This window comes from Hylobates moloch, unplaced genomic scaffold (assembly GCF_009828535.3).
Source record: "Hylobates moloch isolate HMO894 unplaced genomic scaffold, HMol_V3 SCAFFOLD_12, whole genome shotgun sequence".
NCBI lineage: Eukaryota > Metazoa > Chordata > Mammalia > Primates > Hylobatidae > Hylobates > Hylobates moloch.
In genome coordinates, this window is record NW_026652287.1 from 20,431,363 (window position 1) to 20,445,368 (window position 14,006).

General features: G+C 45.5%; 1 protein-coding gene across 1 annotated transcript in view; it reads right to left on the reverse strand.

Annotated features, from left to right (window-relative positions):
* PTPN11 (protein tyrosine phosphatase non-receptor type 11) overlaps window positions 1–14,006 on the reverse strand; it is a 93,575-nt gene that overhangs the window by 22,710 nt on the left and 56,859 nt on the right. Inside the window, exons 8-11 of the mRNA XM_032168619.2 lie at window positions 9,330–9,409; window positions 9,045–9,203; window positions 4,862–4,993; window positions 471–625 (exon numbers count right to left, since the gene is read on the reverse strand). Of these exons, the coding sequence (XP_032024510.1) occupies window positions 471–625; window positions 4,862–4,993; window positions 9,045–9,203; window positions 9,330–9,409 (526 nt within the window). The remainder of the gene's footprint in view (window positions 1–470; window positions 626–4,861; window positions 4,994–9,044; window positions 9,204–9,329; window positions 9,410–14,006) is intronic.

Consider the following 14,006-nt stretch of genomic DNA (forward strand, 5'->3'; position numbering starts at 1 on the left):
AGAGATGAATCGTAGAAGAGTAGAAGAAAAGAAGGTAAAAGAGAACCAAGCAAAAATGACTTAAGGGATCCTCAAGAGTCAGGTCTATTTCCACCACACCCCCACCACCTCAATACCTACAGAGCAGTCAACAGCTACAAAGCAAACATCACAAAGAATAAGGAGAAACTGCAGAGCCAGGATGAAGTTGTTTAATGCACAACTTCTAGTGGACTCAGAGACAATGCTGACTTAGTCTTTGCTGTTTTAACTAAGCATGTTGCAATGGCCATGGCCAATGGCAGTGCTGTAGGGTCTAGGAGAAATATGCCTTGGGATCAAAATGTCCCTCAATGCAGTTGCTCTATACCTCAAACAGATATTAAATTCTTCCTACAGTTAAAGAGCTGGGGGTGGATAGGTAAAAGCAAGCCCTGGGCGCTAGGAGACAGGGACAGGCTGTGGCCTAGAGGGGCAGCAGGAGCTGTCACCTGCAGTGCACCACAACCGGCCCTGCATCCATGATGCTCTCCTGCTTATGGTGCACCTCCTCCAGGAAGTCCAGCACGCCCCCGGGGTCGCTGGGCACTCCGTGGTCTGGCCAGGTCCGAAAGTGGTATTGCCAGACCGTTCTCTCCGTATTCCCCTGGAGTAGAGCCAAGAAAAACCAGAAAAGAATTAAATAAATCAAGAGGTTGAGGAATCACCCGGTTCCAAGCTTTCCTAAATCCAATGTGAGCCAATGGAGCGGAAGAGAATCTCCCCAGGTTCCACTGAAAGGTCCTCTTCGTGAGGTTCCCAGAATTCGTCTCCTTTTGGGCAATCCTGCAGGCGACTCTTTGCTGCTGTCATAAGAACCAAGAGGTCTGGCATGGCAATTTGTTCTTTCAGGTAACTAGACCCTGAATCATCTCTCTGAATTATCAGTGACAGGTAACATCTCTGTTCCCCTGCATCCCTGTGGCACTCAGCTCTGGAGGCAACTGAGACCTCTAGGGATCCAGGTCTCTCCCAGCAGAAGAGGAAGCAGATGGGGAAACAGGCATTCACTTAAGACATTCATTCCTCTTTGTTATTTTATTGATACTCAACCTTCCCCACCATATAAACACAGACTTTTATTATAGTATCATTCTTTTTTTTTTTTTTTCCAAGACAGTCTTACTCTGTTGCCCAGGCTGGAGTGCAGTGGCATGATCTTGGCTCACTGCAACCTCTGCCTCCCGGGTTCAAGTGATTCTCCTGCCTCAGCCTCCCAAGTAGCTGGGATTACAGGCATGTGTCACCATGCCTGGCTAATTTTTTATTTTTAGTAGAGATGGGGTTTCTTTCGCCATGTTGGCCAGGCTGGTTTCAAACTCCTGACCTCAGGTGATCTGCCTGCCTCGGCCTCCCAAAGTGCTGGGATTACAGGCATGAGCCACCAGCCTGGCCAGTATTGTTCTATTTTAAACTTGTATTTAATGCAAAGCAGATAAGAAAACAGGCTTTGCTATCAGATGACTAGATTTAGGCTCCAATTCCAGGCACTCACACTCACGTGGCCCTTGGATATCTCTAAACGTCAATTTCTTCATTTTGCAAAGTGGAAATAATAATCTTTCTCTCTCTCATAATGCAATTGTAAGGACTCAATGAGCTCGCTGAAATACTCAGCCTCTGCCCAGCAAATAGGAAGAGACTCAGCACATTACGGCTATTTTGAGGATAATGATAATTAATAAAGATCAACAATGGCACCAAGGCTACAGAAAACCAAAAAGTATCATGTTTCTGGGTCTATCCAGATCATGTAATTGTAGCAGCACCATTCATTGCTACATCTTCTTCCTATATATGTAGAGACAATCTAAGCTAAGTGACTTTTTTTTTGAGACAGAGTCTCACTCTGTCATCCAGGCTGGTGCAGTGACCTGATCACAGCTCACTGCAACCTACGCCTCACCGATTCAAGCAATTCTTGTGCCTCAGACTCGACTCCCGAGTAGCTGGGACTACAGGCGTGTACCACCACATCCAGCTATAATTTTAGTAGAGACGGGGTTTCGCCATGTTGGCCAGGCTGGTCTTGTACTCCTGACCTCAAGTAATCCACCCGCCTCGGCCTCCCAAAGTGCAGGGATTACAGGCATGAGCCACTTTGCCCAGCCTTAAGTGACATTTTTAAAAGGGATGTAAAAGGACACTTTTCTCTTTTTTCTTCTCTTTTTTTATTTTTTTAACAGACAGGGTCTCGCTCTGTTGCCAAGGCTGGAGTGCAGTGGCACAATCACAGCTCAATGCAGCCCAGAACTCCTGAGCTAACACGATCCTCTTGCCTCAGCCTCCCAATATGCTGGGATTACAGGCGTGAGCCACTGCGCCCAGCCCTGTCTCCCATTTCTACTTGACAGCTACATTGTTCCAGTTCCTCTCACTATCTCTACCATAGATTCAGCCTCCACCCCTCCCCATCATCAGAAGGACTGGACCCTCTCTGACATCAGAAATCCAAACATCCCACCCTGGGCCACAACCACACTGCCTTCCAGCTCCTTCTGGTCACCCCGTCACTTCCTGTAGCCTCCAGACCACTGAGCCCTCCCTCTACTTTCCACCTGCCTCCTCCTGCACCTGTCCCCCTCATCCGGCCAGGAGTCCCCGTGCTCTGGGGACAGTCTCTCTCTACCATGTGCCTCCACTCCTTTACCTCCTCTCCATCCACTGCACCTATGCAAAGCCCTGGGCCTGGACAAACCACGTACTTTCTGTTTTGTGCCCTAGGAGCAAAGTGTCCTTGGAGAAAAACCAGGCAATGGGTATCAGTATATTTTCATGTTCACCACCTCAACTGGGCACTTGGCACAGCACAGAAATTTCTGGACTTCTTGCCCTGCTACACAATTACGATTTCATCTTTTCTCCCTTTCTTCATATATTCTATCTCTTCTTATTCCCTCTGATTGTCTGTTGATGGCCTTGCCTCAAGCTTCCGAGAGGATAGGGAATACAACCACTCTCAGCTCACCTACCGGCATCTGTGGCCACCTTCTCCTTTTGCCTTCCTGTTGCCACAGAAAAAAATGTCCCTCTATCGAGCAAAACTGATCCATCCACGACGCTCTGCATCCCACCTCCCCTCCGCATCCCACCTCCACCCTTGCCTCCCTGACTGCTCCACTTCAATGTGTCCAAGGCATCTCAAACTTTGTGTGTCCACAAAGAGGTCCTTGATCCTCCCAGCTTCCTCAAGTCCACTGCCATCCCCCTCGACCTTTCTCAAGCTAGAAAACTGCCAGTCACCCTGTACACCACCCTCGCCCTTGGTACACTCCTTCACTGAATCCCTGCACGTCTGCCTCCAGTCAGCTCTACTGGGTCCTCTTCTTTCAGGCACCTCGGCCACTGGCCTAGTTCAATCCATATTATCTTTTACTCTGATGACTGCAGTACCTCCAAATTGGTCCTAATCCCTAGAACAACTCCTGCCCCCTCCAGTCTCTACAGGGTGGAGGGGAATCTCTTAAAAGCTTAAATCCAACTCTGGCTGCTTACCACACTTAGGACAAACCCCCACAACCTCCTTTGCTGACTCAAACACATTGTTCCCTATGTCTTAAGAACCTCCCCTCCCTTGGCCGGGTGCGCTGGCTCACGCCTGTAATTCCAGCACCTTGGGAGGCTGCATGTGGCAGCAGGATTGCTTAAGCCCAGGAGTTCAAGACCAGCCTGGGCAACATAATGAGACAACCATCTCTATAAAAATTTAACAATTGGGTGGGCATGGTGGCACACGCCTGTAGCACCCAGCTACATGGGAGGCTGAGGCGAGAAGATCACTTGAGCTTAGGAGGTTGAGGCTGCAGTGTGCCGTGAATGCACCAGTGCACTCCAGTCTGGGTGACAGAACAAGATTCTGTTTCAAAAAAAAAAGTCCCTTCCCCCTACAAATGAACCCTAAACTCCTGCATTTTTTCTTTCTAGCCCTGATTACAGTTTATAATGATATATTTATATGTGCGATTACTGGGCTGGTAGATTACTGGCCAGTACAGTGTACACTTGGGAGTGCCGGGATTCCAACTGTTTTGTTCCCCAGCTCTATCTCCAGCAAGCAGCATGGTGCCAGGAACCAAGAGGTCATTGAACAAATATCTCTAAATGAATAGATGAATGTCCACATGACTGTTCAGATGCCCAGCTGAACACATCCAGAAGAAAACAAATCACTGCCCACATCAGTTCTCCTTCCAGCTTTTGTGGTGTCTGCCACAGCACCACTGTCCGCTCAGACTCAAACATCTACAATGTGTCTTGAATCCCTCTTCCTCCTCCAAAAGCCAAACAATCCTCATATCCTGCAGACTCCACCCCCCAGCACCTCTCACATCTACTGCTTCTCTTCCAGTTTATTCTGCCATTTTATATAATATTCCATTCCAAAGGAAGGAACAAAAAAGAACAACTGCTGAAGTCTGTGGATACTTGGAGAGGAGGCCATCAACATAGGCCCCTGCAGAGGCCTCCTAACAGGCCTTGTAGCCACTCAGGTCACGCTATCCCAGTCTCCCACCCAGGGCTGGTCTCAAACTCCCTGGCTCAAGCCTCAGCCTCCCGAAGTGCTGGGATTACAGGTGTGAGCCACGGCGCCTGGCCAGTTATTTGTTTTTAAATCGTCCATCTCCCTAGGCTCAATGAGGGCAGGAACACTGCCTGCCTTGTTCACAATGTACCAGTACTGCTTAAACTGTGCCTGGCACATAGAAGGAACCCAATAAATGGGTACTGAATCAATGAGTCAGCGAATGCATGCATGTATGCAAACATGAGTAACAGCAAGACCCTGAATTCCTACACACCATCAATAGTTCCCAAAGTCTCTAGAATACGACAATATACTTACTTGTCCAACCTTTGAAAGTTTAAGTTCTCTTAGCGTATAGTCATGAGCGGCGCTTTCTTTGACGTTCCTAACACGCATGACGCCATATTCTTTTAGAGCATACTCATCAGGCCAGTATTTGACACATTTACTCTGGAAGGGATCAGAAAAAAAGAAAGTTAATTCTGTGAACTCTGAAATAAAAGCCTAAACCAGCAACAAACAAATGTTCAAGTCTTGCTTAATAACCACCAACATGGAAAATGGCCTGTTTAGCACCTGTTAGGTTTTCAAAGGAAAGGACAGAAGAGTTCAAATAAGAAAAGCAGGCATTCGGAGGACCAGGCAGAAGTGGGAGGAGAAAGGCAGCTGGTGCAGTTACCTGATTCAAGCACGTGTCAAAGCAGAGTCAATGTTTGTTTATCTGTAAAGAATCAGGCCGGGTGCAGTGGCTCATGCCTGTAATGCCAGCACTTTGGGTGGCCAAGGCAGGCAGATCACTTGAGACCAGGAGTTCGAGACCAGCCTGGCCAAATGGTGAAACCCTGTCTCTACTAAAAATACAAAAATTAGCCAGGCGTGGTAGCAGGCACCTGTAATCCCAGCTACTTGGGAGGCTGAGGCAGGAGAATTATTTGAACCTGGGAGGCAGAGGTTGCAGTGAGCTGAGATCATGCCACTGCACTCCAGCCTGGGCGACAGAGAGGTTCTGTCTCAAAAAAAAAAAAAAAAAAAAAAAAAAAAGAGTTCAAACAAGAAAAGCAGGTGCTCGGAAGACCAGGCAGAAGTGGGAGGAGAAAGGCGGCTTGTGCAGGTGTCTGTTCCAAGCACGTGTCAAAGGAGAGTCCGTGCTTGTTTATCTATCTCTAAAGAATCAAAGATGCAGAGGGAAGGACCAACCAACGTGAGAGTGCTGGCTAGCAACCACTGAGGTCTGAATTCTAAGATCTGCCAGTCACTCCACAGGGAAGGCAAGCACAGATTCTGGAGGAGGCTAGGCTGCCCAACGAGCCAGACTGTCTGCTTCATTTCCGCACCAGTGTAGGAGGACTCTGTGCCTTATCTAACCCAAGTGTGAATAACTCTATCACAGAAAGGCAGCCCATGGGGTTTTGAACCAGCTGCTTTTTCTATATCCAGACCCATCTGATACCTCCTCTACACGTCACTTTCCCTTAACTGGGTGCCTGGGAATGCCAAGTCTGCAATTGCTGCTGGCTTCAAGAGCAGGCGGGTTGAAAAATATGGCACCAAGAAAATCATTCTTGCTGCCAAAAAGGAAGCTATTTCACTCAGTGAGAGATGAGTTTGTATCTATTTGGTGATGTGTTCTGGGCAGATAATGCTTTTGTGTTCTGTTGTTTTCTGGGCAGTCATCCACACCACTCACTTTCCAAAACCACCAATATCAGCAAGAGAAATTTACCTTGTATCTTAGGAAGACAGAGAAATTTACAGCTATAAAACTGGAAATAAGAGAGAGCTAGAGACATCAACAGTCAGAGTCAATGATTAATTGAAAGAAAAAAGAAAACATGGTAGGAGGAACATTCAATAAAAGGATGTGGTCTTGGTCGGGCGCGGTGGCTCACACCTGTAATCCCAGCACTTTGGGAAGCCGGGTGGATCACTTGAGGCCAGGAGTTTGAGACCAGCCTGGCCAACATGGTGAAACCCTGTCTCTACTAAAATTACCAAAAGTAGCCAGGGGTAGTGGCACACACCTGTAATCCCAGCTACTCAGGAGGCTGAGGCAGGAAAATTGCTTGAATCTGGGAGGCGGAGACTGCAGTGATCCAAGATCGTGCCATTGCACTGCAGCCTGAGTGACAGAGCAAGACACGGTCTCAAAAAAAAAAAAAAAAAGAACAATGTGGTCTTTTATTTATTATGATTCTCAATTCAGCTTTCCCTCCGGTATTTTGTAGATCCAAACACCTCTGACGGATTTGATGCAAATTTTAGTTTCCCCAAATAAACACTCCTAATATTAATAGTACTCTATGCCAATCAAGGCTGAGGACTGCTCCCAGTCACTACAGGGAACTCACCAGAGAATATAAAATTAAATCATGACCCTGAAAGGAACGTTTTAGCTAACTTTAAACATCAGCCCTCCCCCTAGTTTCTAAACTCCTGTGGAAACCTTGGCAAACAAATTCTAAAATGTGAGAACTAATACACTGTCTTTTAAAATAGAGCCCAGGAATCAAACACAGTCCACAGTCTGGTTTGTCTTCTGTGCACTGGGGGGATACTGAAAGTAGGTTGTCAGAAAGGTCTGTGGAGAGAATCAATGCCCATCATGTCATCCTCTTGGCACCACCAAAGTAAAGAGGAAGAATGAGACAGGCAGCAGAGACTAGGACATGATGGTGAGGGGTGGGGCAGAGTGATTTGGCCCTAATGCCTGTCTGTCCAGGAAAGCTTCTGAAAGGGACTGATACTCATTCCTCTGAAGCAACACAAGACCCCTCTCTTCACAATCCTCATGTCTTCTGAGAACAGGTGAACCTCTTACAGCTATAATCAGGCAAAAAGGAGGATGAAGGGCTTCATTCTTCCTATCCACATTTAGGGCAAAAAACACTTGCCTGAAGCAGAAACTACAAAGATGTTTTAATTGGTCCATTAATTCAAGAACACCTAATGTTACCACAGGCAGTTGCTGAAGGAAACCTTTGTTTCCTGATGACCAGATCTGGCCTCAAAGGTGTTCAGAAGTATACCAACTAGGAGTACAACGATGAAAGTCTTATGAAAATCACACTGCCCTTCACATCCAATACGAAAATTACAGTAGGAAGGCTCAACTCCAAAGTTCTCCATCTGCCTTAGGTTTAATTTATAGGTATGACTGCTACATTCCACATAAAATCTTATATAAACCAATTAAAGGATATCTAAAAAAGAACTTTCACTGGAACACAAACAAAAACACAGAACTTTTCCATATTTAAAAAAAAACCACCATGGTGGGCTCGCTTTGAGATAACACAGAGGGCTGTCACTCAATAAGATTTGTCTGCTTTTCTGTAGGTGTGGGGTGTTACAATTTGTTTTTTTAATCTGAAGAATCTTGAAGAGTATGGAGTAATGCGTCCTAGGCAGGTGCTGCTGGTGGGAGTGAGCACTGCGGCAACTATTTGGGAGGACAGTTAGGCAGAGTTAATTAAAACAGACAACATGGCCAGGCATGGTGGCTCACGCCTGTAATCCCAGCACTTTGGGAGGTCAAGGCAGGTGGATCACCTAAGCTCAGGGGTTCCAAAACCAACCTGGCCAACATGGCAAAACCCCATCTCTACTAAAAATACAAAAATTAGCCAGGCATGGTGGCACGCACCTGTAGTCCCAGCTACTTGGGAGGCTGAGGCACGAGAATCATTTGAACTGGGAGGCAGAGGCTGCAGTGAGCTGAGATCATACCACTGCACTCCGGCCTGGGCAACAGACCAAGACCCTGTCTCTAAAAAACAAAAAACAACAACAGAAATACTCCATATGTTCAAAAGGTAAGGAAAATGCTACACATGTTAAAAGGAAAGCTATAGATGACATTAACACTTCTAGAGATGAAAAACACAATGTCTGCGATGAAAAATACTCTGGATAGGATTAAGAGCGGATGACATATTGCAGAAGATTAACTTAGAGACATAGCAAAAGAAGCTATTTGAAATGAAACACAGGGAGAAAAAAACTGAATAAAATAAACCAAGTGTCAGTGGGCTATGAGACAACTTCAAGTAGTCTAATACACGTATGACTGGTGTCCTAGGACAAGGTTGGGCAGGATACATTTTTTTTTAAGAGATGGGGTCTTACTACATTGCCCAGGCTGGTCTCAAACTCCTGACCTCAAGTGATCTGCCTGACTCAACACCCCACAGTGCTGAGACTACAGGCATGAGCCACTGTGCCCAGCCCAGGATATGTATCTGAAGAAACTAAGACTGAACATTATCCAAATTTAAGGAAAACTACAAATCCACGGAGCCAAGAAGCTCAACAAACCCCAAGCAGAAGAAACACAAAGAAAACTACACCAAGAAATAACATAATCAAATTTCTCCTAGTCCCTTTTTTCCAGAGAATCAGTTAGAGTAAGCTTAATTCATTTATTCAATTCCGAAACATGGCCAATCTGACACGTCTGATACTTTAAAAACAGTTTAGCAGAAAAGAAGTTTCTGTGATTTACCTTTCCTCTCTCCACTTCTTTCGTTGTCATGACAATCACTCGGGAGTTTTCTTGGAACACCATCCGCCAAAAGTCATTCACCGTGTTTTGCAGGCAGCCTTGTGTGGCAATGTAACTCTTTTTGGGCTTTGAATTGTTGCACTTGGTTTCAAATTCAGGCTAGAAATTTAGGAAGAAAATCCTTCAAACATCTTAAAGTTGCTTTCAGGACACGAGGAAGGATTTAAAATACAAAAATAGGCTAGCAATGTACGGTCAGAAAACACTGTGAAAAGCAAAGCTTACCATGATGATATTTGCATTGATGTAATCTGAAACAGGCTCATTGGGATCACCATCGTGTAGGACAACCCTGGTATGATCAACTAGAAGAAAAAGAGACCACGGTCACGTAAGTCCTGGACTGCTTCAGGAAAAACCAGTTCAAATCAGTTAATCCCCAGCCTAGTCCAAGTTTTGTTCATTTAATGATTTAAAAAAAAAAACACACACAGAAAAATTAAAGCCCAGGTAAGCACAACAGTAACATGAATACTGCCTGATGTCTCATAATGCCATCTTCACAATTTCCTAGTTTTGATCATATACTATGGGTATACAGGATGTTATCATTGGGTATATAGGAAGCTGAGAGAAGGTACAAGAAAACTCTCTCTATTATTTGTGTAACTTCGTATGAGTTCCAAAATTATTTCAAGCCAAGAAATTTTGGGCTGGGCGCAGTGGCCTGTAATTTCAGCACTTTGGGAGGCCAAGGCAGGTAGATAATATGAGGTCAGGAGTTCAAGACCAGCCTGGCCAACATGACGAAACCCTGTCTCTATTAAAAATATAAAAATTAGCCGGCATGTTGGTCCCCATCTGTAATCCTAGCCGCTCGGGAGGCTGAGGTACAAAAATCACTTGAACCCGAGAGGCGGACATTGCAGTGAGCCAAGATCATACCACTGCACTCCAGCCTGGACGACAGAGTGAGACTCGATCTCAAGAAAAAAAGAAAAGGGGAGGGGGAGTTTAAAAAAAAAAAAAAAGAAGATCGAAGTATACATATATGACATGATGTCTGAGATGGGCTTCAAAATAATTCAAGGAGAGAGGAGATGTGGATCAGAGTATAGATGAAACCAAGACTGGGCATGAGGTGATAATTGTTGAAGCTGGGTGATGGGTACATGTGGGTTCTGTATGCTCTTGAATATATTTGAAAATTTCCATCATAAAGAGGGTTTTTGTTGTTGTTGTTGTTTTAAATTTATTTTTTGAGACAGGGTTTTCCTCTGTCACCCAGGTTGGAGTGCAATAGCACTATCTCGGCTCTCTGCAACTTCTGCCTCCCGGGCTCAAGCAATTCTCATACCTCAGCCTCCTGAATAACTGGGATTACAGGAGCATGCCACCACATCTGGCTAATTTTTGTATTTTTAGTAGAGATGGGGTTTTGTCATGTTGGCCAGCTGGTCTTGAACTCCTGACCTCAGGTGATCTGCCCACTTTGGCCTCCCAAAGTGCTGGGATTACAGTTGTGAGTCACTGCACCCAGGCAGGTATTTTTTAGTGAAGCATAATGCAGTGGAAAATCACAAGGCTCTGATAGTATCAACTGTCCAAATTCTGTACAAAAGTCCATTATTGGTATAAAAATCTGAGTGCTCTACCTAAACAACATATTTTGCAATGGGAATTAGTAAGACAGTCATGTGTCTTAAAAGAATAATGTCCTTTTTGCTTCAGACTTCTCATCTTTAAGGAAATGAGATGTTCATCAGAGGAAACATCTGAATGAGACCTTTAAGGGAAGAAAAAGCGATATTCTATTTAGATACTGCATACCATTGGTCCCTTCACTTTCCCATACATTTCATACCATATAAATACCACCTGACCTCTGAGCAGAAGTCAAAACTTAGACATAGAAAGGACAAGGTGGCCAGGCACGGTGGTCCACACCTGTAATCCCGGCACTTTGGGAAGCCAAGGCAGGAGGATAGTTTGGGCCCAGGAGGTCAAGACCAGCCTGGGCAACATAGTGAAACTCTGCCTATTTCTAAAAATTGAAAAACAATTCAAAAAAAAAAAAGGATAAGGCTTCCTCAAGGTCACTAGTACCATGCTGCAGCTCAAACTGCTTCTCTGCAAATTCCTCACTGCCTTTTCTCTTTCCCCCATCCTCGCATATATACATTACAATATCCATGTAGATATGATATACATATATATCATGTATATGTACATATGCATGCAGAAAGAGAAAGACTATGTTTCATGCATAGACACACACAAAGGATGGTTTACAAGATTTGACAAAATGACTCTGACCTGATGAGACATGAGAGCAATGCTCTCCAAATTTGCTCACAGCCCCCAATCACACAGTTTTTCTATGCTGATATATATACGCATACGCACTATATGCAAGCAAGCCTTATTTGTAAGTTGGATAAATACAGTATGAATAGCCAGGTGCAGTCGCTCATGCTTGTAATCCCAGCACTCTGGGAAGCCAAAGCAGGAGGATTGCTTGAGCCTAGGAGTTTGAGATCAGCCTGGGCAATATAGTGAGACACCCATCTCTATATATAATCAATCAATAAATGAATAAAACATTATGAACCCACTGCAATCAACCTAGGCCTCAAATTTTTCTTTTTCTTTTTTTTTTTTTTTTTTAGGGACAGGATATAAATAAAGAGAAGTTGTAAATGTTCCTTCCTTTCTCCTCAGTGCACTGCCTTGCACAGCACATCAGTGGAGAACCCCCTGCATTAGAGTGTGGTGCTAATAACAGTGACTTTGGGAGCTCTAGTGCCAGTTCTCCCACCCACTCCCCTTCACTTATAACCTTGCTAAAATGGTCTAGGAAACCAGGATACTAAGAATGCTTCCTTCCTGTGCATGTGATATGGATTAAGTGAGATAAAAATGCAAAGAGTTCAGCATAGAGTTAGACCTCGGGAGAGAGGAACTGTGACTGGTTTAGTGCAGTTTCTGAGATCCTCATGCAAGGCCTACATCCTTCCAGGACTTTTTCCCTCTTGGTTCAACTTGAGCTTTGCCTGGTGGCATTTGGGTGTTACAGAAGATACAGCAGGACACAGTGGCTCACACCTGTAATCCCAACACTTTGGAAGGCCGATGCAGACAGATCGTTTGGGCCCAGGAATTAGAGACCAGCCTGGGTAACATGACGAAATCCTGTCTCTACAAAAAAAAAAATTACAAAAAATACAAAAATTAGCTGGGCATGGTAGCACGTACCTGTAGTCCCAGCTACATTGGAGGCTGGGGTGGGAAGGACCACTTGAGCCCGGGAGGTTGAAGCTGCACTGACCTATGATCATGCCACTGCACTCCAGCCTGGGCAACAGAGTAAGACCCCATCTCAAAAATAAATAAATAAATAAGTAGAAAAAAGGAAGGTCTACATCCTTCCAGGCCTTTTTTCCTCATGATTCAACTTGGGCTTTGCCAGGCGGCATTTGGGTGTTACCGAAGGTACAGCCAGGCACAATGGCTTACACTAGTAATCCCAACACTTTGGGAGGCTGAGGCAAGAGGACCACTTGAGTCCAGGAGTTCAAGACCAGCCTGGGCAACATAGGGAGACCCCGCTCTATAAAAAACTTTATTATTTTTTTAAATTGTTTTTTGTTTTGAGACAGAGTCTCGCTCTGTCACCCAGCCTGGAGTGCAGTGGTGCACACTGCACCTCTGGCTCACTGCAACCTCCACCTCCCAGGTTCAAGCGATTCTCCTGCCTCAGCCTGAGCCTCCCAAGTAGCTGGGATTACAGGCATCCGCCACCACACCTGGCTAATTTTTGTAATTTTTAATAGAGATGGGGTTTCACCATGTTGGCCAGGCTACTCTCGAACTCCTAACCTCAGGTGATCCGCCCACCTCGGCCTCCTAGAGTGCTGGGATTACAGGCGTCAGCCACTGCGCCAGCCTACAGAAAAACTGTAAAATCAGCCAGGTGTAGTGGTGCCTGCCTATAGTCCCAGCTAATCAGGAGGCTGAGGTGGGAGAATCACTTGAGCCCAGGAGGTTGAGGCTGCAGTGAGCTGTGACTGCAACCTGAGCAACAGAGTGAGACTATGTCTCAAAAAAAAAAAATAGGAAGGTACAGCTTTACAGCTCTGTGAATATTCACAAAGTCTTCTTTTTTTTTTTTTTTGAGACAGAGTTTTGCTCTTGTCACCCAGGCTGGAGTGCAACGGCGTGATCTCGGCTCACTGCAACCTCCATCTCCTGGGTTCAACCAATTTCCCACCTCAGCCTCCCAAGCAGCTGGGATTACAGGCGCCCAGTGCCACACCCGGCTAATTTTTGTATTTTTAGTAGAGATGGGGTTTCACCATGTTGGCCAGGCTGGTCTTGAACTCCTGATTGGGATCCGCTCACCTCAGCCTCCGAAAGTGCTGGGATTACAGGTGTGAGCCACCGCGCCTGGCCCACGAAGTCTTCTTCTGAGAAAAGTTTAGGCAGATACCCTTTCTCCAGTAACTTGAGCTCAGGGGATCAGCAAGCAGAACAGTTCTAGGAGCCCTCAGGAGGTGTTTGTCTGTTTCCCACTTAAGGGAACTGAGTCCCAGAAAGGAGGCAGGCCTTACCCAGGACTCACAGGCCCAGTGAGGAGGAGTCAAGACACAAATCTGGCACCCTAAGGTCCCTGACACTGAGAGATCCCAAGCCTTGAGATGATCTATCTTGGGCAGACAGAAAATTAATTAACAGAAGGAACCAACCACAAACAAAGCCACCTAGTGGCAACCTTACTCAGTAATCAGCATCATAAGAGCTCAGTGAATGAAGCCATCAACCCCCACCATGGTTGATTATTTTGGAAACTGCTTGCAATTAAAGAAGCTAAGGCCTCTGATGTGCTAACAAGAGCACACGACCCTGAGGAAAGGTACAGAGGTGCTAGGAATCAAAATCTCCAAGAGTGACTATTACTGAGCG